At 32.9% G+C, this 23204-nt stretch overlaps 2 protein-coding genes across 4 annotated transcripts in view; one reads left to right on the forward strand and one right to left on the reverse strand.

Annotated features, from left to right (window-relative positions):
* Positions 1–18660, reverse strand: part of LOC136027132 (polyamine deacetylase HDAC10-like) — a 30613-nt gene extending 11953 nt beyond the window's left edge. The window contains exon 1 of one of the 2 annotated variants that reach the window (XM_065704097.1): positions 18530–18660. The gene's annotated coding sequence lies outside the window, so the exon portion shown is untranslated. Of the gene's footprint in view, positions 1–1761; positions 1904–18529 lie in introns of those variants that run through there. The other variant, XM_065704096.1, reaches the window with a different exon arrangement.
* Positions 1664–17362, forward strand: LOC136027131 (beta-1,4-mannosyl-glycoprotein 4-beta-N-acetylglucosaminyltransferase-like). Of its 2 annotated transcripts, none has more exons than XM_065704092.1 (3): positions 1664–1774; positions 9815–10766; positions 17054–17362. In XM_065704092.1, exons 1-3 carry the CDS (start codon positions 1700–1702, stop codon positions 17341–17343), a joined length of 1317 nt encoding a protein of 438 aa, XP_065560164.1. In that variant the 5' UTR covers positions 1664–1699; the 3' UTR covers positions 17344–17362. The 2 variants fall into 2 exon arrangements, with proteins under 2 accessions (XP_065560164.1, XP_065560165.1); XM_065704093.1 differs by having other exon boundaries at positions 9815–10523.
* Positions 18661–23204: the final 4544 nt, after the last annotated feature.

Below are 23204 nucleotides of genomic sequence, written 5' to 3' on the forward strand. Positions count from 1 at the left end.
TAGAAAAAGTAGGCTATAAACGACATTTATGGATATTAAAGGAGAATTTTACAACGTTTATTGGCTGCTGTTAATGGAAAGTTTGTTGGAGATAGGTCTTCCGATCCTACTTGTGTTAGTTTTGGTTCAAATATATATGTTTACTAGGCTAGATGTGAGAGCTAGTAGGGATGTTTTGACGATAGTTAGAGGATACAAAGTTTTTAAACAAAGTTGTACACTGTCACTGAATCGCTCCGCCTGTTTATAGGTTCAGCAGGGGCGTTTATGGAAGACAAGGAGGCGTCGATGGCGAGTTAAGAAATTGTATCCCTTTGTAATGATGTTGTTTTGGCTGCATCTGATCTGTTAGGTTTGGTTAGGTTGCAATTTTGCATTTTTGGCTGCAGATCCACGAAGGAACCTTCAGGAATTATTTGATATTTTAGGGGATGATTTATTTAGAAAAAAGATCGAACTTAATGTAGTTAAAGCTGTAGTTTAGTATTCCGTAAATGCGGTAGACTTGAAGAGGATTGGACTATGAATTGGACTATCTGTCTTGGCTTTTTCTACAATTAGCCATGACTTGATGCCCACAACTAGTCCATTTTAACTCAGCCTAACCAAATATTTGGAAAACTATAGGTTTTATCACTATCTTAGCTCTATGAGTATCTATCTTGGTTCTACTGCCCTATGAATGACACATGGACGGATAATAGACATACATATCTATTAACAAATGAACTAACATCATTTTTACACAATCCTGATAAGGGGGGGGGGATTAATGCCATGTTTGCTTCTCACTCAATTGAATTATCTGTCTTGGCTTTTTCTACAATTAGCCATGTCTTGATGCCCACAACTATTCCATTTTGATTCAAAATTCTATTTTAAGTCAGCTTAGGGATATTAAAAAGATCCAAGTAATTAAACAATTTAGAGTAATTAAACGATTTACAAGTAATTAAACTATTACTAGTAATATTAATACTTCTACTGTGTCTGTTTTTACAACTATGCATAAGGGTATGAAGGTGAAATTTTCAAGGGAATTTGATGGGGTAAGATCAAGTAAATCACAACACATTGTCTGTATGCAGGTTGTCAAAAGGTGTAACAGCAATATCTTAGGAAAAATTTGGTGTGTTAAGTTGAACCTAAAAGGGCTTGATGATAGATGTTGGTCTAACCTCCATACCTTCTCAAGACTAGAACATAATTTGCGCTCTACTGAAACAAACGCTTTAAATATGTTCACTTTTTTTACTTTCATAAATCAAAAACGATCAAAAGTTTGAGGAAGGAATATCAGTCTGTTGTTTTTTCAGTAAAGTGCTAATTATGTTCTGGTCTTGAGAAGGCAGGGGGTTATCCAAGCCTTCTTTATTTTTACTTTTGCTCGTTTTGAGTCTGACTCGGTTATGCATTGTAATTTCTGTTCATTTTGAGATTCATTTGTAAATTGATAGTGATTTGTGGTAGTTATACGCTTGTTTTGTGGAAAAAGTCTTATAAACTAATATTTAAAAACACGGTGTCAGATTTTAACATTGTTTGAATTCCAGTTGTATTTTATTGTAATCACAATCAGATTGATAATTTGAGGTAGTACGCACGAATAGGCTTGACCGATATAGTGTTCCTCATTTAGTCCTACGTTCAAAGTTACTGTTTACCGAATTTATCTTAGTTTGTCTTTTGCGCTTTGTCAATGAGAAAAATTAATATGCCTAGGTGTCTTAGCTTTCAAAAAACAATAAAATTATTTCTCACGCTATTGCTGATCGTAAGTTTTCTTCTATTTCTTCTTCTATTTTTGTAAGATTCCTTGACAAATCTGCACGATTTTAATTTTAGTTAAACTGTAAAGTTCATTCACAAAACTACTTTGTAACATTTTTCAACTTGGCAAGGTTGGCATTTTCTTGGATCCCCGCCCTTCAAAATTTACTGCCACATCAAAATAGCTTTTTCTTTATGTGCTTGTACAAGAATAACCTTGATTTTTGTAAGCATTCAAGTATAAAGTAAGTATTTGACAGAAATGTATTGCTGGGAGTTTCTGAATTTTAAGAAAAACAGGAAATTCACCAAAACAATTACCAAACAATTTACTAAACAATATTTTTCTGTCGATCACGAGCATAAACAGTATACCCAAAAAGTTCAAGAAAACTTTGACGAACCTATAAACCTAATGTTAAAATAGTAACGTAAATTTTAGTTTAAGAACATGACATTACATTTCGAAAGTTGTGAATAATTCTTGCTTGAAGCCAAAAAATTCGTTTTCGCTTGAGCTGGAGCCTTGAGCTGAAATAAAGTTTTATATTCTGCATGAAAGAAGATTTTCGAATGTTATTTTGCCAAGCTTTTTTTTCTTGCTGTGTATCAGCAATAGAGTGGAGAGCTCCGTTTAAGCAGGAAGGAGTTTCCAACTGAAGCCAAATCGACATCCTAAAGTTTACAAAATATGCGATGGTTCCCAGGCCACATCGCTAAATAATTTTTTTTGAATAATAAAAAGAAGAAATTAGAAATACAAAAAAAGTAATTTCCCACCGGTCTGAAATAGTTGTCATCTACTTCTACGGAAATCATGTAGAAGAATGGTATTGCATGTGCCTCCCAAACTTACAAAAAGTTGGAAAATGGCGAGAAAACTATCTTTTGAACTAAGAAAGAAATTTTCTTTTAATAATGGTCAGTAATCCCTGAAGAGCGGACAATAGAGCACTGCACAGTTTTGTTTTGTTTTTTGTGCAAGAATATGTCAATAAGATTATCGACAGACTGAAAAATTCACTGCTGAGGTATACATACGGGAGAAAGTCATATAGGGACTGCATAAAACGAGCAAAGTCCTTTTTGGTACAAAAACAAGGTAAGCCTGGGCTCCCCCTCCCCATTAGCTTCGTATAGCTTTGTATCAGAAAGGTAGGCATCTTATGCCAATTTTGTTGGATATGGGCAGATATATCACACCTCGTTTGAACTGGAATCACACATTAAATTTTAATCACTATTATCAGAAAACCTGAGTGGGACGATGGCTCTTGCAGTGCCCTTCCATCATGCAGGGAGTTTCAATCTACCTTAAAAGAGGCATAAAGTGGGTCGTTTGACTTTAACTAACCGTTTCCTAACTTTCGAGCACAAAGCTAAATATGTTGCACCACATTTGAGCCGGAATCATGGGAGGATTTTCAATATGCTTGATTGGTGAACCAAAGTGGCTTAGTGACCCCATAAATATCCTCCTGAACCATATTCACCAGGTTCTTAGTAGAAGCTTAGGGATTTGACTTCTTGTTTTAAGTGTTATCATACAAAAAGCTATAATTTGTATGATTGGAGAAATAAGTTGAGCCTATTATCTCTCTAGCCTTGCACATCCATAAAAATTTTGATGCAGAAAGGTAGACATTTTACATCTTGTTTGAAATTGAATCAGGCAAGGATGTTCAACCGCTATCGTAGAACCAAAGTAGTGTAGGGTCTTTAGCTACAGACAACGGTGCACACCCAAATAAGGTGTGCACCTTATTTGGGTGCTAAATCTGCCCCATATTGCAAAGGACACTCTAATATTTGGGCACTATAGCTTGCCTATACGACAGACTCTATGCCTGAGGCTTGTCCTATTTAAATGTCAGATAAAACTGCAAAGGATACAACTCATTTGCACGCTTACATGAGAATTTCATTTGCAAATATCTATGATGCCCAAGCAACCAGCCATAGAAACCAGATCCAAAATAAGACAAACTTCCCAAATAAGGAAAAACTACTTTCCGAAATAAGGAAAGTAGAATTCAAAGAGAGAACAGTCTGAATGTAGTTTTTATTAAAAAGTTTTAATTTGGCAAAACAAATTTATAAATATGAGTGATCTGTTTACACTATTAAAAGCTGTTAGTGGAGCCGGTAACAGCAATGATATAAAGACAAAATTACGAAACGTAGCAGCAGAAATTACTAGAGGATCTCAACTAAGTCTTCAATGGGATGATATGTATGTAAGATATGTGATATCATTGATCAAACTCAAATTGGAGGAGAAGTTATGTTTTGCAGCAAAAATTAGTATAATGCATATGCATAGACTTCAAGCTCCTTTAAACGTAATAGTGGAATGTATTGAGGACAATAAGTTGAATCAACAAGTGAAAAATGAGTGATATATTGTTTTAATTATGAAGTGAAAAAGTTTTAAATCGTTTTTCTTCTTAGACATTTTTTTAATAGGCTACCGTTCCTCTACGAATATTTTTGAAGTAGAAGGAATCTTAGTTAGTCTGTAGTCAGCTGTGAGAGTGTTAGGATTACTCGATTACTCCTCTCTCTCTCTCTCCCTCTCTCTCTCTGTCTCTCTCTCTCTCCAGAAAAGAACATTCTCTTTATCGATCGTAAGTCAGTTCCATTATGGTTGTGAGAGAGTCAACACTGGAAAAAATGTTCTATACATGTCCACTGCATGTATACACCGGGCAGCTGTTCATCATGTGAGAATTGTACAATTGTTTACGAGTATGATGAAAAATGTAGATTTTGCAATCCGTGTAAGTTGCATAGAGGATATTCAGTACCATAAAGACTGTAATTCCTGTCTTGTAGAGATTTATTACTGTCACACTAGAGAATTCCTATGCTCCAATTGTCACTATGTCACTATGATAAATGTGATCAGTGAGAGAACACCTATCCCGGTATGATTGGAAAGAGCTCTAAAACAGATTTCAGTTTATTTCTAAGAGATCGGTATCGTCGAGGTTTTAAATTATTTTGGGAGAAAGATCAAATCTATGCTTTAACTGTTGGAATAACAAGCGAATTTGGCTTGTAATTCTTCGTCGTGAAGACAATGACTACTATGATTATCATCAATCGTCAATCATTTTAGACGTCAATCGTCAATCAGGCCCAAGAAGTATATAAACCTACTATTTTTTATTTGACTTTTACAGAAAGTGATTTTCCTTTGAAAACACTGTATGTGATATCGCTTCAAATAAGCAAATTGAAACAGATGAATTTTACAATATGAATGAAAATGGTATCGTTGGTTTCACAAAGAGATACAATAAGAGTGAAGTTACATTGTACTGTAGAAAAATGTGACCCTGACTTTGCGCATCAAGATCAATATACCATGACTTCAGATGATCTGCCGCCATTAGTTGTTCTTTACAGCTAATTATGCGTAAAAGAAGAAATCTAAAGAAGAGAAAAAAGTCATTATATATATATATATACATTTTTTATTAATAAACAAATTTACAAACAGTTTTAGAACATTTTATTCATAGGGCACTGAAACCAATATTATAAAGGTAAAAAAGTATATTTTCCACTAGGAAATCATTCAGGCGAAAATTGTTTACGTAAATGTTCTGAAATTCATTGAAAAAAATAGCCACGACATTGGAAAACGAAATATAGCAGTACATGAAAACCACCGCTTTTAGTCGTTAAATCCTGCACTCTCTTCTGGTTTAGAATAATAATTTTCCCACTGATTTCAGTAAAGTTGTTGTTTTGCAGAATATAGAACAAGTATGGTAGGCCAAGAGCATAAAAAAATTCTATATTCTTTGTTATTCGAAGGATGCATAGCCAATGACCTGTCTTTACTGTCGATGGACTTCTATTAACAATGCGAATGGTATTGTTAACAGTTTGGATTTTTTCAAGTAACCCGATGGTATACAATTGGATTTGTGTTAGGACATGTGTCGATCCATATTAATTACGGTGATTATTTGATTTGTATTCAAGATGCGAGGTCTAGTAGAACACTGCTTTAGGGAGTGATTTCCCAGTAAGTTTGAAATTGATTTAATGAGACTAATGCAAAACTCTCAGCTAATTGCTCGGCAAATATGGACTCTAAACGTACACTCCCCGTTCGTACAATATTCACATCTTGACTGCCAGATAAGTACAATACAATGATACCATGAGTTTTAGCAAACATCATATCGGTTATTCCATTTTCAAATAGCAGTGAATCTTGATCTAGGGATTGCATTGTCAACTCATACAGTGTCCTATAGGATTTATCTTAGGATAAATTATAGAGTGGAATTCTATTTACTTTGCACACAAGAGGTGAAAGCCCAAACATTTCAAATGTGTTTGGGCAACTTGTCAACGATCCTGTAGCACTAGCACGTTTTTTTAAATAGCAATACCAGTTTTGAAGGAGTTTCACCATTGATAAATGAGGATTCGATGAAGGTGCGTGGGCCCATGGCAATATGTACGCTGACTGGTTATTGTATGAGGAACAAGTAGTTTGATATTATTTCCACCAGCTCTCAGTTTTTCCGCTGCCAAAGCAACAGAACTCATAACCTGTTGTTTTCGTACATGAGATATTGCCTAGATGAGAGAGACTGTTGCATCGGGTGATGTAAGATGTTCCTTTCGTAAAATGAATTGGAAGGACCCAGCGTTAATTTTATGTCCATCCTGATATTCATTGGTAGCCATTGGAATTTATTAAACATCTCGTCCCTTTATTTTCCCAGCTAAATGTAATTCACTAGTTACCGCTTCTTTGAGTGCATCTAAGGTGTCAGTGTCTGTCTTATATTCCTATCCATTGGCTGAACCCCTCAGCCCCTTATCTTGAACTGCATGTAGCTAGTATAGTTTGAGCGACTGCTGCTAGTGATCACCAATGTTCTATTTATATAGGCGCTGATTTGTCGAAACAAATTATGCAATACACAATTTTCATTTGATATTCCATCAGTAAAACTTGGAATTTTTTCCGGTAAAAATTGGAATTTTGCATCCGGTACAATATACTTTTAGCAAAGGGTAGTGCAGAGCATTACAGCTTAGCAAACCAACTGCCAACACCACAGCCCGACATTGAAGAAAAACTTTTGTAATAGTCTATTCCATGGCTCATTTGCCTTGGACCAAGAGTAGCAAAATATCAATCAAAATTAGGACAAACGAAGGCCATTTTTATATTAGAAATCTTGCTATTAAACGGGTCGAAAATGACATGTCATCATGGCAAACCTTTTGTTGTTGCTAAAGAATAACAAAATTCAGTTCTTAGTGTTAACTGACAGAGTTCTAAATAGTATAATAATTAGAACTAAATACTAAAATAATTAGACTGTAATTAGTCAATTAAAAAGTTGAAAAGATTATAACTGGTTCAACTAAACTTTGAACAAATACAAGTCAGAAAAAGAATTAAAAGGGGCATTAAAACAGTGGATGGGGGGGGAAATAAGTGAATAAAAACAAAAAACTATATATAGTTATAAAAACAAAGTAAAAGGGACAGTAAAAAAGTGTCAATAATTTAAGTGTATAAAGTCAATAAAAGAGCTAAAGAGATAAAAACCGGTCAAAAAAACAGGGACAAAAATAAGTGAATAAACACAAAAAAGAGAGCAAAATATAAAATATAAAAGAATAAAAAGGGGAACTAAAAAACAGAGGGAGGGGGAAACAAGCAATTAAGTGCAACAATCTGGGCAGCACCATCAGCCTATAAATAAAGAGAGAAAAATGGAAGTAATTAGTGGGATGTTCTATTCATTTTTCTGTGATGAAGGGGACATAAGTTTTTTCATATCTGGAAGTAACGCAGCAAATAGGGGACAAACTAGTGGTGAGCTCAGAAACAGCTCGAGGCGGCCGTGGTCTGTATGGGGACTGACGTTTAGGGAGAATACTCGCCATCCGAGGGCTGTTATTACATTTTTTTTTGCAAACGGAAGCACAACGAAACCCTCCTTCGCTTTAAGGGTTTCTTGGGAGCAGAAGGTATGTCACTTTGCCTTCTTTGAAAATTATTTACAAGGCTCTTTTTTGGATTGGTTCAATTTTTTCCGATTCTTCGCGAAAGAAACCAGGATACAAAACGGGACAAACATATCCGAGGTGATGGCGGACAAAAGACGTGTAAATCCTAAAGGAGTGATAAGGGGGGATGCTAAATTTATTTAGGATTTAAGGAGGGGAATAGACATATTAGATCTATGGACGATGTCTTTAACGTGGATATCCCACTTTAAAAATTAACAGAAATTCTAAGAGGGATCGGATTAAGAAAACAGGACGAGGATTTGAGGAAAGAAATCTCCATTATCATGGACTTATGGGGCTTACCGTCATAGCTAAGTCCAAGGTCTTATCTCCAATTTCATTAAGGATACTCATAGGGTCACTTATTAAATTTCTGAAGCAATTTTCAGCAACCGTTTGGTCATCAACAAATTTTCCGTCGGTCAGAAAATTTCTTCGCGGTGCTGCAAATCATGACTGAAAAAAGGAGGGGACCTAGGAGAGTACCTTGGGATATACAATTGTGGACAGAGAGAGGATTTGAATAATGATTCTGGTGTTTGACAACCTCCGATATATTTATTAAAAAGGAGGCAACCAATTTTACCAGTAAGGGATCAATAATGACCTCGATGATAAGTTTCACAATGAAAATATTGTGGATAACTTGGTCAAATGCTTTATGAAGATCAATGGAAATTAAAGTTAGCAAGGAATCAGGCTTTTCGGGAATTTTCTTGATGTGGTCAGTAAGAAAAACGAGTTAGTAGGAAATAAAAGTGGATTTTAGGCCCCCGAATTACCTCAGGTCAGTAAGAGGTAGGACTTTTTTGTTTAGCCAATCTACAAGGAGTCCTTCATAAAGCTTCGAGAAAATAGGAGTAAGGGTAATAGGAGGACCGCCTTCAGAACCAGGTTTTCCGTTTTTTTAAAGTGATTATGAAACCCTGTTTCCGAATTTTTGAAATTCACCTAGACTAAGTAGTCTTGTTAAACAAGAAAGACAAGGGCTTAGAAAGGAAGTCACAGAAGGCTCTAATAAGAGGAAGAAATCTAGTTGCATTTTTAAGTAACCAAAAATTGAAGGGCAACTAGGTCTTCTCCCCATCCCTTTGTGTATCAAAATCGTCCGGTCAAAACAAGGAGAAAATCATTTAGCAAAAAAAAATTAATATGCAAATTTCGTTTTATTTATTCATGTGCGGTGAGCCAAATCAAAACATGCATTAATTCAAAAACCTTCAGAAATCAAATAAAGAAAAAACAAGTTTTTTAACTGCAAGTAAAGAGCGACATTAAAACTTAAAACGAACATAAATTATTCCGAATATGAAAAAGATTGTACCCTCCTCAACGCCTCGCTCTTTGCGCTAAAGTCTTATAATTGTTTTAAAAAGTAGAGTTGTGACAAAGAGTCAAACTTTAGCGTAAAGAGCGGGACGTTGAGGAGGAGACAACCCCTTTCATATTCGGAATAATCTGTGTTCGTTTTAAGTTTTAATGTCCCTGCTTACTTGCAGTTAAAAAAACTTCTTTTTTTATTTAATTTCATTTAATATTATACCGTAAAAATTAGGAACGCATCTTGAGTGTAGCTTTAAAAAAGTCCATAATATTTTTTGGGGTGTCTGGGGGGTTCTTCTATTACAAAAAGCTTGGTGAAACTGTGTATAGGAAACTATTACTAAACTTTAAGCAAAAATATTCAGCTACCAGTGTGGTATAGTCGTATCCAGGGAAGTCCCGGTTTGATACCCCTACCTCTCCAAATTTCCATTCAGCTGATTCAAGAGTAACAAAAATGCATTAATTTCTTTTTTACTCAGAGCAACCTTGATAATCACTTAAATGTTTTTGTACTCCTACCTCCCCCCGGAAAAAATACAGAATATGGCCATGGAGGGATACATACACGTAATAAATGCGTCTGGATAAAAATCTAGCCGGCTTCTAGGTCTAGGCTACTAGTAGCACCGTCCAGACACTAAAAGATTTTATCTTGTTTCAGGTTGTTTTAGCAATTTCAATTACAGAAGTTTTTGCTACTGCTTATGGCTACACAAATTTTTATGACAGTGATAAGAAGGATATTGCAATATTATTCAGGTTAGTTGACGATGAGCGACAATACTTCACTGCAATAGGAAATCTGACTTGTTTTATCGAAGGAACAAAACTTAACGAAAGTAATGTGAACTGTGTCTGTAAAAATGACTACAAAGGAAATGATTGTGGCATTCCCTCCTCTGTTTTCGATACAATAAACAACTTTTATAAGCCTATAAATTTAACGAGAAGAATAAGGCCAAGGAGAATTATTAATGCCTTAAATTTCAATCATGAAACCGATCTTTTAGAGTCAAGACTCTGCGATCTTGAAGATGTTGTGGATATTTTTGTGATATGTGAGTCAAATTTTACAGCATATGGTGATCCTAAGCGCTTATTACTCAAAGAAGCTTTAAACAGTAATCGCGTTATAGAAAGGCATTCAAAGAAAATTATGCATATTTTACTGGATAAAATGCCGAGTACTGACAGTGGTTGGATAATTAATAGGTACTTTCGTGTCTATATGGGGCATAAAAGTATCCCGTATATAATGAACAAAAGAGACGATGATCTTGTTATACTTAATGATGCTGATGAAATCCCAACGCGTGAAGTTCTACTTTTTCTGAAGCTGTATAAAGGGTATCCTACACCAGTGAAATTAGGTATGAAATTGTCAATATTTGGATTCTTCTGGAGGAAGAAACAAGACGTTGTCTCTAGTAATCAACCTGAGTTAACATCCATGGGTAGTGTAACTACAGTGAAAATGTTGAATGATGTTTTTAATGGGGACATTTTCATGATGCGTTATATTAGAAATAGTCCTTCTGAAATGCCACAGATTTTAAAGGCAATCAGCCAATATAGAAAGAAAGTCGGGGAACCCGTTGGCTGGTGGAATATAGGTATTCCTTTTTGTTGTAAAATTTTCCAACAATTTTGAATTGCTTCAGCTCATTGTATTGTTTACTGTCACCCAGAAGGCAAAAAAATGGTTTTGCATGACAAGCATTGATTTTTAAAACTATTTCAAACAAAGATAGCCTTTTCGTCATCGTGACCCCTAAAAATTTAAAAAAAAGCTGCTCCCTTCATGACAAAGTTGTAATAATTAATAATTTGAGCATAATAATGGTTTATCAGTAAAGCCCAATTCCTTTATTTGTTATTGTTTGATAAATTCAAATTGATTTTCCCTAGTTTTATTTTTCTACATCAAGTATCTATATTTACATTTATTCGAAACCTATTGGGTAAAAATGAAACACTCTTTCAAACATAATTGTTTAATATGCAGAAGCACGATTTCCAGCCCCCCCCCCCTTCAGGGTCGTCAACTTAAGATTGGAGAACAATAATTCATATTATTTGAAGCTATGTTAACATAATATATTCCTTAAATAACAAAAATTATATACAAATTGATTTGTATCTCAAAATTTCGGTTTTGTCGTAAATGATGCATCGGATTTTGTTTTCAGTTTTTCGGTTTGAAAATTTTAAAGATCCGAAAAGCTATTGCTCACCGAAAAATATACATTGGTTGATTGATTATAATTATATATAAATATATATATATATATATATATATATATATATATATATATATATATATATATATATATATGTATATATATATATATATATATATATATATATATATATATATATATATATATATATATATATATATATATATATATATATATATATATATATTTCCTTATCACTAATTGTGGCCCTGTTCTTATCTTTAACTGGGACAAGTCCGGCTTAACTATTCCCTCTCAATTTTCTGACTTCCCAGTACAATATTGTACTGTTATGCCGTCTAGCTGTATCTTCCAGATCCTCGGCACTTTTATCCATGGCCTCCAATTCATACTTTCTTAGTTTAAATTGCAACCAGGACTTCAATTGAGTCCTGGTTGAACTTTCTTGAAGTAAGGATGCTAGGGCTGTTTTAAAAAGTTTTTAAAAACATTATTAGTTTTAATTTTTATTAATCACTAATTTAAGAAAACAGTCTTCCTTTTTTTTTTTTTTTGTGTTTGTGCTGTTGCATTGGTGATTTCTCTTTTCATGATATATATATATATATATATATATATATATATATATATATATATATATATCTATATATATAAAAATAAGTTGTCTGTCTGTGGATGTGTGGATGGATGTGTGGATGGATGTGTCAGGTGACGTCACCTGAAAAAACTGGATTAGGTGACGTCAAAACTGAAAAAACTAAAAAAAGGCAAAAACTACAAAAAAAACTAAAAACTAATAAAAAAAATAAAAAAGCTAAAAAACTAAAAAAACTATAAAGGTAAAAACCAATAAAAAACTAAAAAAAAAACTGAAAAAACTAAAAAAAGGCAAAAACTACAAAAAAAAACTAAAAACTAATAAAAAAAGTAAAAAAGCTAAAAAACTAAAAAAACTAAAAAAACTAAAAAAAGGTAAAAAACTAAAAAAAATAAAAAATAAAAAAAAACTAAAAAAAAGGAAAAAACTGAAAAATAAGCTAAAATAAAGGTAAAAACCAATAAAAAACTAAAAAAAAAAGGAAAAAACTAATAAATGACGACACTCAAAGAGAAAGCGACCAGGACAAAAAACTAAAAAAAAAGGCAAAAACTACAAAAAAACTAAAAACTAATAAAAAAAATAAAAAAGCTAAAAAACTAAAAAAACTAAAAAAAGGTAAAAAACTAAAAAAACTAAAAACTAAAAAAAAACTAAAAAAGGTAAAAACTAAAAGAACTAAAAAAGAAAAAAATAAATGACGACACTCAAAGAGAAAGCGACCAGGACAAAAGGAATGTTCGATTAGCAATCAACAAAGCACCGGGACACAGGGAGTATAAATGACGACCAGGACACAAGTAAAAAAAAAAATTAACAAAACTAAAAAGAAGGTAAAAACTACAAAAAAACTAAAAAGAAAAAAAAACTAAAAACTAATAAAAAAACTAAAAAATCTAAAAATCTAAATAAACTAAAAAAGAAAAAAAAAGGAAAAAAATAAAGGAGAAAAACAAAACTAAAAAACGAATGTATATACAGACCGGTACACCGGGATACAAATGACGACCGGGACACAGGGAATATAAATAACGACCGGGACACAGGGACACAACTACAACGGGGACACCGGGGGAAACAGGGGGATATAAATGACGACCGGGACAAAAAAACTAAAAAGAAATAAAAACTAAAAACTAATAAAAAAAACTAAAAAATCTAAAAATCTAAATAAGCTAAAAAAGAAAAAAAAAGGAAAAAAATAAAGGAGAAAAACAAAACTAAAAAACGAATGTATATACAGACCGGGACACCGGGATACAAATGATGACCGGGACCCGGGACACAGGGAATATAAATGACGACCGGGACACAGGGACACAACTACAACGGGGACACCGGGGGAAACAGGGGGATAACCTGACAATCTATTTATATGCAAAGACAATGGGACAGCAAAGAATGTTGTATATTCGCAAGTTTTACGTAGTTAAAACCATATATATATATATATATCTATATTCACAGGTGGGACATAGGGACACAACTACAATGGCGCGTAACTATTATGGCGCGTAACGACTTACGCGCGCGGGGGGGCTTGGGGGGGGCGCGAAGCGCCCCCACCAACTAGGTGTTGGGGTGGCGCGAAGCGCCACCCCAACAGCTAGTATATATATATATATATATATATATATATATATATATATATATATATACATATATACATATATACATATATATATATATATATATATATATATATATATATATATATATATATATATATATATATATATCTAGCAGAGTGGTTCTTGTTAACTTAAAAAGTCGTTGTACTAGGTGAATCAAGCTCGCAAAATTGCATGTTACATTCAAAAATAGCGCCAGATTTTTTTTCAAGCTCTTAATTTCAATCTTTCAAACTTTCAAACAGTTAAACGGCTTTTTGAAACAATTATCAGAAAATCTCAAGAAAAATGACATTCCCAAGACTACGAATATTTTCAATTTTTTACTTCTAGTCCATTTTCATAAATAAAATGAGTTTCAATCAATCTATCAACTTAAAAAACCATTGTCCTAATGCTTAAAGATCGTTAGAACATTGACTACTTCAAACGTCATTTTTTTAAGTAATAACTATCAAAAACTTCGTGCTAATGGACTGTGTGTAAGGCCACAGGAGCTAACAGCAGCAAAAACTCTGAAAAGAAAGTTTTGATAATAATTGATCAAACAGTTCGTGGCAACGAATTCTAAAAAAATGCCTGATTCTAAAAAAAAGGAAGAATCGCCCCCTAAAGTGATGGATCGTTAATGAAAATCACACCATTAAATTCAGCGTATCAAAGAACCAGAAGAGAGATATTTTTTGCTAGAAAAAAGATCACAGATGCGTCTTTATTTTTTTTTTTTTCCAGGGGTGATCATCGACCCAGTGGTCTTAGAATATCGGGAGAGGACTAATTAAAACGGAAATTGATAGTTCTAGAACCCTTTTTAAGGGACCAAAAAGATTGGAGGGTAACCCGGCCCCTTTTCCACCAAGATTTTTCGACCAAAATTTTGAGATAGCCATTTTGTTCATCATATTTGAAACGCCTACTAGTTATATCTTTGGATATAGCATACGCCCCCCCCCACAGCCCCAGTGGAAAGGTCTTAAGTTATAAAATTTGCCCATTGTTTACGCATAGTACTTGTTATTAGAATGAATGTATACATTTTCGGGTAGGGGAGCGGCGAATTTTCTGCTAGGGGTTTTCCCACGGATGAATTTTCGTTAGGGAGGGGAGTTTTCGGGAGGTGAACCTGTCAGGGAAAATTAGACACTGAGAGAACTTGCATGAATTCCTATAGAAAATCCTTTTAATATGTCTTGTTTTCTCTTTTCCGACTCCATTTTACGCGTGGAGCTGTTAAGGGTAATTGTCCTGGGTAAACTTTCATGGGATTGGGTTGTCTAGAGGATATTTTTATGGGGAGGTTATTTTTACATGGAGATGGGTTCATTCTTTCTAGTATTATTTAAAAACGATCAGAAATTAAATAAAAAAAACACGTTTTTTCAACCGAAAATAAGGAGTAACATTAAAACTTAAAATGAATGAAGAGAGTTGCCTTCTCCTCAACACCTTGCTCTTTACGCTAAGGTTTGAATTTTGTCCCAATTCTATAAGAACGACTCCTGAAACACAAGTGTTGTAGAACAATAAAAAGCTTCTTTGAAAGTACTAAAAAACCTTAGCGCAAAGAGTGAGGTGTTGAGGAGGAGGCAAGCCTCTTCATATACGGAATGATTTCTGTTTGTTTTAAATTCACATGTAGTTCCTTGCTTTCAGTTGAAAAAACTTTTTTTCTTATTTAATACATCAAAAGAATCGGCTTTTTATACTGACTTCAAATATATAAAATTCGTTATGTCTAAAGTTACTTATCAATAGCTACTAGTCTGAGAAAATTTTGACTTATTTTCGAAAAAGGGGGAAAAAATTCCTAAAATGGCAGGCGAACTTGATGATCATCATACCATCAGGTTTGCTATTTAAGAGAGCTGTATTGTAGAGGTGTCGAGCTCCTATCTACAAAAATGTAGAATTTAGGATTTTCTCCGAGAAGAGTGTTTTTTTTTCCAGGGGTGATCTTATCGAATCAATGGTTCCGGGAAACTGGAGAGGGCTCATTCAAACATAAATTAAAAGTTCTAGAGCCCTTTTAAGTAGCCAAAGAGACTGTGGCACGGGAAAGTGGCATTTTCTCCCATTTTATGGCAAAAAATTGAGTGGTGTAGAACTTGAAAATTCTGAGATAACCAATCAATTTCAAATTATTGACGACATAAATATTAAGCTACCCAGCTTCAGATGCAGTAATGTCAGGTGGCGGTGCACTCATTCCTAAAGGATCAAGCAATCCTACAAAATAAAGGGTTAATACAGATATTTCTTTTAAAGCTTCATTTAATTAAGTTGATTCACTTGGTATTACATAAATTAGGTACAAGTATGTATAACTACGCATCAGCTATCATGAAACAGGACCCCTGTGTCAATTTTTAAACAGGAGGAGGGGGAGTTAAGCCTGATGTCTCAAAAAGTCCATTAACATGCCTGAGTTTTCTAACTTTCAACGAGCCTTTAGATAAATAAAGAAGTGTAAGAATCTGGAATATTTTTCTCAGACGATGGATAGTATTATTTAGGGTTATTTTTGTATTTAGTGTCCGTATTATTCCACTGCGGATTTCATGTAAATTGGCTTTTGTTTATTTTTCATATAGAGATGTGACTAGTGAAGAAAAAGGGGAAAACAATCGAAGCAAAGTACTTGCATGGGTATGCAATTCAAATAAAAGAGTAGAAAGAAGGAGGAGAAGGGGGCAAAAAGAAGCAGAAGCAACAGGAAAAGAGAGCACAAAGGAAAAATGTATAAAAAAATAACAACAAATTACAATTTATTATTTATCAAGTTTTATTTGAATATTCCATATAAATGTATTGAAAACATTCAAAACAGAAATTCTTTATCACACAATAACCGAACCTCTTTAACTCTTGACTGATTTTCAGATATCTTAGGCTGTTCATATTCAAGGATTGTTCAAATCGACAAATACCCTTTTGCTCTTAGCAAAAAATCAATTAAATCATGAAAATTATTTTAGGCGAAGAAGTATCTTGGTTAGAGACGTTCATGTCAGGAAAATTTTTAGGATAGTCTTTAATATTCGTTTGACTGGCCGCATATCTAACAATAAGCTCTACGAAAAATGGGGTTCGATAACAATTTCTAGGGTTATAATGAAAGAAAAGTTGAGATGGCTTGGCCAAGTTTTACAGATGAAAGATTGCCAAAGATTATGCTATTTGGCTATCCGTCTGAGGCTGAACAAAAAGCAGGTGGTCCTCTGAATAAGGTGAGAAGAGCTCACAAGAAGGATTTAAGGGTGATTGGAACTTCTTGGAAGGGTTTAAAGAGGAGGACTTTGAAAAGACTGGGATAAAAGAGGAGCTTGAGTAGCTGTTGGCCTCAGGCGACTAGGTGATGTTGTCAGTTGTCAGTACTACTAGGAGTAGCATGTATGAAAATAGAGGTTCTTACACTAGTGCCTGAAGTTTGTTTGAATGTTTTGTCTAATTAAATTTTTTTGCTCCAACAGGAACCATAAAGCACCCAGCTGGTTTTCATTGTTCATGGTGTCTTAGGACAGAAAGTATACGTCAGAAGATGTTAGCTGCACATAAGGATGACAAACCTAGATGGGGTGATTTCCCAAACAAAACAGACTTAAATTACATAATTAATCTGATAAAAACAGGAGAATGGTTCGATGGGACAAAACCTTTAATGAGAAGCTATGAAAAGATCGAGGGTATTAATTATGCCCCAAGGTACATTCTACAGAACCGAGAAAAATTTCAATATTTACTATATTTAGAAGAAAAATAAATGACGAGATTCTCGTTTATTTTGTTGGCAGCTAATTTTCTTAGTTTTATTTTTTGGTCATGCGGCTCCAACGCATATAATCCCACTGGCGCAACTAATAACACAGATCAGTAGTCTATATTTGGATTCAGATGTCTATAATCTCACTTTAAACAAATATCAGGCTTAGCATACACAATTTATATACTGCATGTAAATAAAGGCTCATTCAAAATGAAGCTTTACTAACGCCGGGAATTACCAAGCAGTAATTTGAGCCAATCAGAATTTTTCATAAAACTTATCAGCCAACTAAAAAATTCTATGTAAAATCTGAGATGCTTAATTTAGAAATAAATAAATATCGGTATTAGCAAAATCTCAATGTGATATGTAAATGGGCCTTAAGCCCGCCTTTCACTGCTTTACTTAATGCTTTTCTATGGGGCTCTGGTAAATAGTGACGAAGATTGCACTGCCTTTTCATAACAAAAAAGAAATTTAGAAAAAATAGGGAAATTTTTTCTCTAGACAGAGTAATTAGTAGTATAGTAATTACCGGTTATGGCCTACCTATCTCATCTATTCAATTTACGTCATTTTTAGTTCATTTTACAAATTTTAGCATCAAATATTGCACATTTTGAACATTTTCCATCCCTAAAATCCATCCCTAAATTAAATAAAACCTTTAAAATCCTACCTTTACCTAATTTTTAAATTTCTTTTCAAGATCAGCTGCTTCAGAATCAAAACGCTTGGGTGCAAATAGATCGATCATTTCACTTTTAAAATCAATAATGATAATGATTCTCTTTACATATTTAGTTGTAGCACATTTCTTTGTTTTAATCATGTATTCCATTCCAAGTCTAAATCTTCTTTCCTAATAGTTCGATTATATTTATTTTTCAGTTTTCATTTTGCTTAAAAATCTCCATTTATTAGTAAATAATTTTATTAAATAAATTTTCAAATCGAAAATAATTTATATATTATCATATAATTTACCATCAATAACTACCATAATTGCTTTTATTTCGGAAAATATAATGCAGTAAACGTTATGATGGATTAGTAGGTTTTTGATCTAATAAAAATTTAGTTTCTATATCAGTAGTTGACCTACTTCGATAAATATTTGATTCATGCTTTGAAACATCAAATCAAATAAAGGATATACTGTTTTAAAATCATTGTAACTTACAATTATTCCACTATCAACATTTCTGTGTTTATATTCTAAGTGTAAAAACCGTTGATAAGCGTTAGAATAATCTTCATTAGTATCACTGATATGACAATTAAAATCACGATTGTGGATATTCATATCCATTTATTCTTGCTTCCATCCTATCACTGTTCATATGGTCAAATACCATATTGTCTTGCGTATAACTGCTACCTTTTTCAGATTCCGGTAAAACAACAATTCAAATAAGCTGCCCTTTCCTAACACAGCTTTTAATTGTTTCGCCTTCCTTGTTAACCCAGCTTCTAATTGAGTCACTATTGGAAAACTAGGATGTAATACCGATAACATCCATGATAAATTTTTTTATATCTATTTTAAAATTTTGATCTCCATATTTTATAATCATATTGGGAAAATCGTTTCTCTTTAATATAATTTGATGTGCATGAAGCCTCTAAAAACACGATTGATATCTTTATAGAATCCAAATAATTGCATAAATAGCAAATAAATAAAAACCACGAGACTTTCTTTTGTCGCGCGGTGACTAAATCTTTTCTTAATCTTTTAAATAAACCACTATTAAAAGCGTCATTCTATTTTATTTTGTTAGGCTTCCACCTGCAGCAACAGGTTAAAAGTGATTTCATACTCGTTTTCTGCTTTAAAGGAATCAAAGGATTGGGTTTTATCTTCATACCAAAATATATTAGTAGCTGCGCTTCGAGTATAGTCGTCTGAAAATTCTAACAAGTTTTTAACAGTAGACATTATAACAACATGATCAATACTTTCAATACATTTTCCATTGATAATATATTCAGTATTTCTGAAAAAACTAAATCCTTTATTTGTAAAAGCAGCTTCATCATTTTTTCACATATTTGTTCCATCGAATCGTGTTATTTGCACTTTTGCATATAGATAACTATTATATGGAAGGATCCAAGATTCCACATCTTTCAAAATTTATAATTTAATTTAAAACTTTAAAAGATTTTCATACAGTGGAGGCGGATCTTCGATTGTTATTAAGGGTGTCAACAAGAGCATCATCGGGGATGTAGTTTAAGTCCCTTCCCTAAAATCATTGCTTCCAATAAGCCTTTCCTCTGTTCATCAAGATGTTTATTGAAATATCTCTTATTATTTGAAACTATATATTTTAGAGATATCACACCGTTTAACTCTCTTTGGTTATAATCTATCCAATATTTTCCATATTCAATCGCTCTATTTTTAAACAATTCCAGTCGAGGTTGAATCATAGTGCTATACATGGAACCAGCTCCGTCTTTAATATTTTTTAAGGACGTCTTGAACAATTGAGAATTGGCAATATTTTGAAGAAATCACCAATCCCACTACCAGACTGTCAGTAATTTTTACAAAATTTACTTACTAAAGAATAATTGTTTCTTATTTATCAACATTTATCATATTTAAATTTTATTAAATAATTTCATTAAATTTTCTTCAAATCCGAAACATATTCAATATACTCTGAAGGTTTTCAATTAATCTACCTAATTCATAAGTTATGGTCATTTTTAGCCCTTTGATATATTGTAATGCTTTTTGGTCACTCGGGTCGCTGCAACTGAAGACTGTACTAGCGCAATGGTCAATTGCCTGAAGTGGATCTTTCTCGGGGGTCCTTAACGCTCGTTAAGGAGAGCCCACTAATTTCAAATCAACCAGTACTAGCAGCCGCAAGCGTTATATGGGCAACACCACAGTCGAACACGAATGCCTAGGCATGTATACGCTGGGTCCTGCCCGAGTTAAAACTAAGGAAATTCAAAGTTCTCTGTCAACTACTGTATTAAATGAAAATGCAGGGCAAGCACGAAACAACCAATAACACTTATAGGAACGCCTAACATAACCTAAAAAACCTAAACCATATTTACTTAAGACTTATGCCATATTCTTTTTTCGCAGTACAGATACAAATAGTTAGAAGACAAAAGACTTAAGATCAAAGAGAGGTAAGCCTAGAAAACTTTACTTTTTATACTTTTCTGTGGTTCACTGACGTGCGCCGAACCGGCTAAAACTTGATAAAGATTTTCAAATGGGATTTAATTCGATTTTTGAAAAAGAATATTTTTTAACATTTACTCAATAATAGTTTATATTTATTTAGTTATTCTTATTACAATACTCCACCCATACGGAAAAAACGTCCCCGTCTTGTTATTCTAAGTATATATATTATATATATTTTTTTTCCAACGTTATTCGTTCTGTTCGATCCTTTGATCATATGGGTCAATAGATCTCTAATGCTGGAACTATCTCGCAGACAAGCTGGTTTTCTGGTTTGATTAGAAATTGCTGAAATAATTAGCAGTTAACCCACAAGCTCATACCATGGATTTATTAGTACCGGTGTCTACCCAACACTATTTGATTTGTTCTTCGCGTATTTGTCTTATGAAATTCGCATGCCCCTTTCGATCGAAATTTCTTTATGGGACACCACCGATGGGGTTTGGTTTGGTCAAATAGCCCTTACAAGACAAATCCACACTTACTCTTTTCTGCGGAAAAAATCTGTATTTTCCATATCGAATGTAAAATGCAGGGTACCCGTAACGACCTTAGTGCGAAAGAACGAAATCCCAAGAAACTATAAAGAAAGAAATTTCAACTTTAGTAAAACAAAATTTAAGTCATTTTAGTCTCTTATTCCCATTGGCATCTTTTTTTCTATTTTTCTTTTTCAAAATGAGATCACCACAAAAAAATAAATGGCTTCCTGAATTTTGGAATGAATAAGAAAGAGTTATTACAGCAAGGAGATTTCTTAAATTTTACATTAACATTTAAAGAAATAGATTGTTACATTTGTCCTTTTTTATATTGACACTGACTTTACTAATGGAAAACACCGAACTAAAGAATATCACATGGGAAGTGCGTGACCCGAATTGCCTCTTCCCCGCAATTTAAGAGAACGGAAAATCCCCGCAGGTACCAATACGCTCTTCTGAATACGTCCATTCTCTCTTCTGCAATGTATTACCTATGGTTAATCTAGTTCCTCTACTGTATATCAATAACTTAGCCTAATATTCTTTGTTTCTTTTTTCGTCAATATTACTGTCCTTTTTCAATTATCCTTGCTTGGAGCATACCTGATTGTAGCGATGCTGCATCCCTATTATGTATTTATATAGCTTTGATAAGTAAGTGTCCTACATTTCTATTATCTGAAAATAGCATGGTTTATCTATATATATAAAAATAAGTTGTCTGTCTGTGGATCTGTGGATCAGGTGACGTCATGTTTCTGTGTCGGCTGACGTCATGAAATTAGTTGTCGTCATTTTTGCTTTGACGGTGACCAGGACATAAGTAAAAAAACATATTTTTTTAGTTTTCTTTTTCTCTTTTATTTTTCAGTTTTTTCCTTTTTTTTAGTTTTTTTCTTTTTTAGTTTTTAGTTTTTTTTAGTTTTTTACCTTTTTTTTAGTTTTTTTAGTTTTTTAGCTTTTTTAGTTTTTTTATTAGTTTTTATTTTTTTTTGTAGTTTTTGCCTTTTTTAATTTTTTTCAGTTTTTTTTTAGTTATTAGATTTTTACCTTCTTTTAGTTTTTTTTAGTTTTTTAGCTTTTTTAGTTTTTTTTCTTTTTAGTTTTTTTGTAGTTTTTACCTTTTTTAGTTTTTTTCTTCTTTATTAATATTTTTTTAGTTTTCTTTTTCTCTTATTTTTCAGTTTTTTCCTTTTTTTTAGTTTTTTCTTTTTTAGTTTATAGTTTTTTTTTTGTTTTTTACCTTTTTTAGTTTTTTTAGTTTTTTTAGTTTTTTAGCTTTTTTAGTTTTTTTATTAGTTTTTAGTTTTTTTTTTAGTTTTTGCCTTTTTTTAGTTTTTTCAGTTTTTTTAAGTTTTTAGTTTTTTACCTTTTTTTTAGTTTTTTTTAGTTTTTTAGCTTTTTTAGTTTCTTTTTCTTTTTAGTTTTTTTTGTAGTTTTTACCTTTTTTAGTTTTTTTTTTCTTTTGTATTAGTGTGAAATAATTCAGACGTCATATGCGGACAAACACGACGTCACTCGACAGACAGACAGACAGACATAACCCACAAACAACTTATTTTTATATATATTTATTCATATTTTTTAGTTTTCTTTTTCTCTTTTATTTTTCAGTTTTTTCCTTTTTTTTTTAGTTTTTTTCTTTTTTAGTTTTTAGTTTTTTTTAGTTTTTTACCTTTTTTTAGTTTTTTTTAGTTTTTTTAGTTTTTTAGCTTTTTAGTTTTTTTATTAGTTTTTATTTTTTTTGTAGTTTTTGCCTTTTTTTATTTTTTTCAGTTTTTTTTTAGTTATTAGATTTTTACCTTTTTTTAGTTTTTTTTAGTTTTTTAGCTTTTTAGTTTTTTTTGTAGTTTTTACCTTTTTTAGTTTTTTTCTTCTTTTGTATTAGTGTGAAATAATTCAGACGTCATATGCGGACAAACATGACGTCACCTGATCCATCCACAGATCCACACACAGACAACTTATTTTTATATATATAGATACTAGCTGTTGGGGTGGCGCTTCGCGCCACCCCAACACCTAGTTGATGGGGGCGCTTCGCGCCCCCCCCAAGCCCCCCCGCGCGCGTAAGTCGTTACGCGCCATAATAGTTACGCGCCATTGTAGTTGTGTCCCTATGTCCCACCTGTGAATATAGATAGATA

The sequence above is a fragment of the Artemia franciscana genome, chromosome 5, assembly GCF_032884065.1.
Source record: "Artemia franciscana chromosome 5, ASM3288406v1, whole genome shotgun sequence".
NCBI classification, from domain to species: Eukaryota; Metazoa; Arthropoda; class Branchiopoda; order Anostraca; family Artemiidae; genus Artemia; species Artemia franciscana.

Bases quoted from the DNA above. Each gene is read 5' to 3' on its own strand.
- LOC136027131 (XM_065704092.1), top strand. From the start codon at position 1,700: ATGAGAAAAATTAATATGCCTAGGTGTCTTAGCTTTCAAAAAACAATA. The intron at 1,775-9,814 runs GTAAGTTTTCTT...ATCTTGTTTCAG, and splicing joins TTCTCACGCTATTGCTGATC to GTTGTTTTAGCAATTTCAAT. The intron at 10,767-17,053 runs GTATTCCTTTTT...TTGCTCCAACAG, and splicing joins CGTTGGCTGGTGGAATATAG to GAACCATAAAGCACCCAGCT.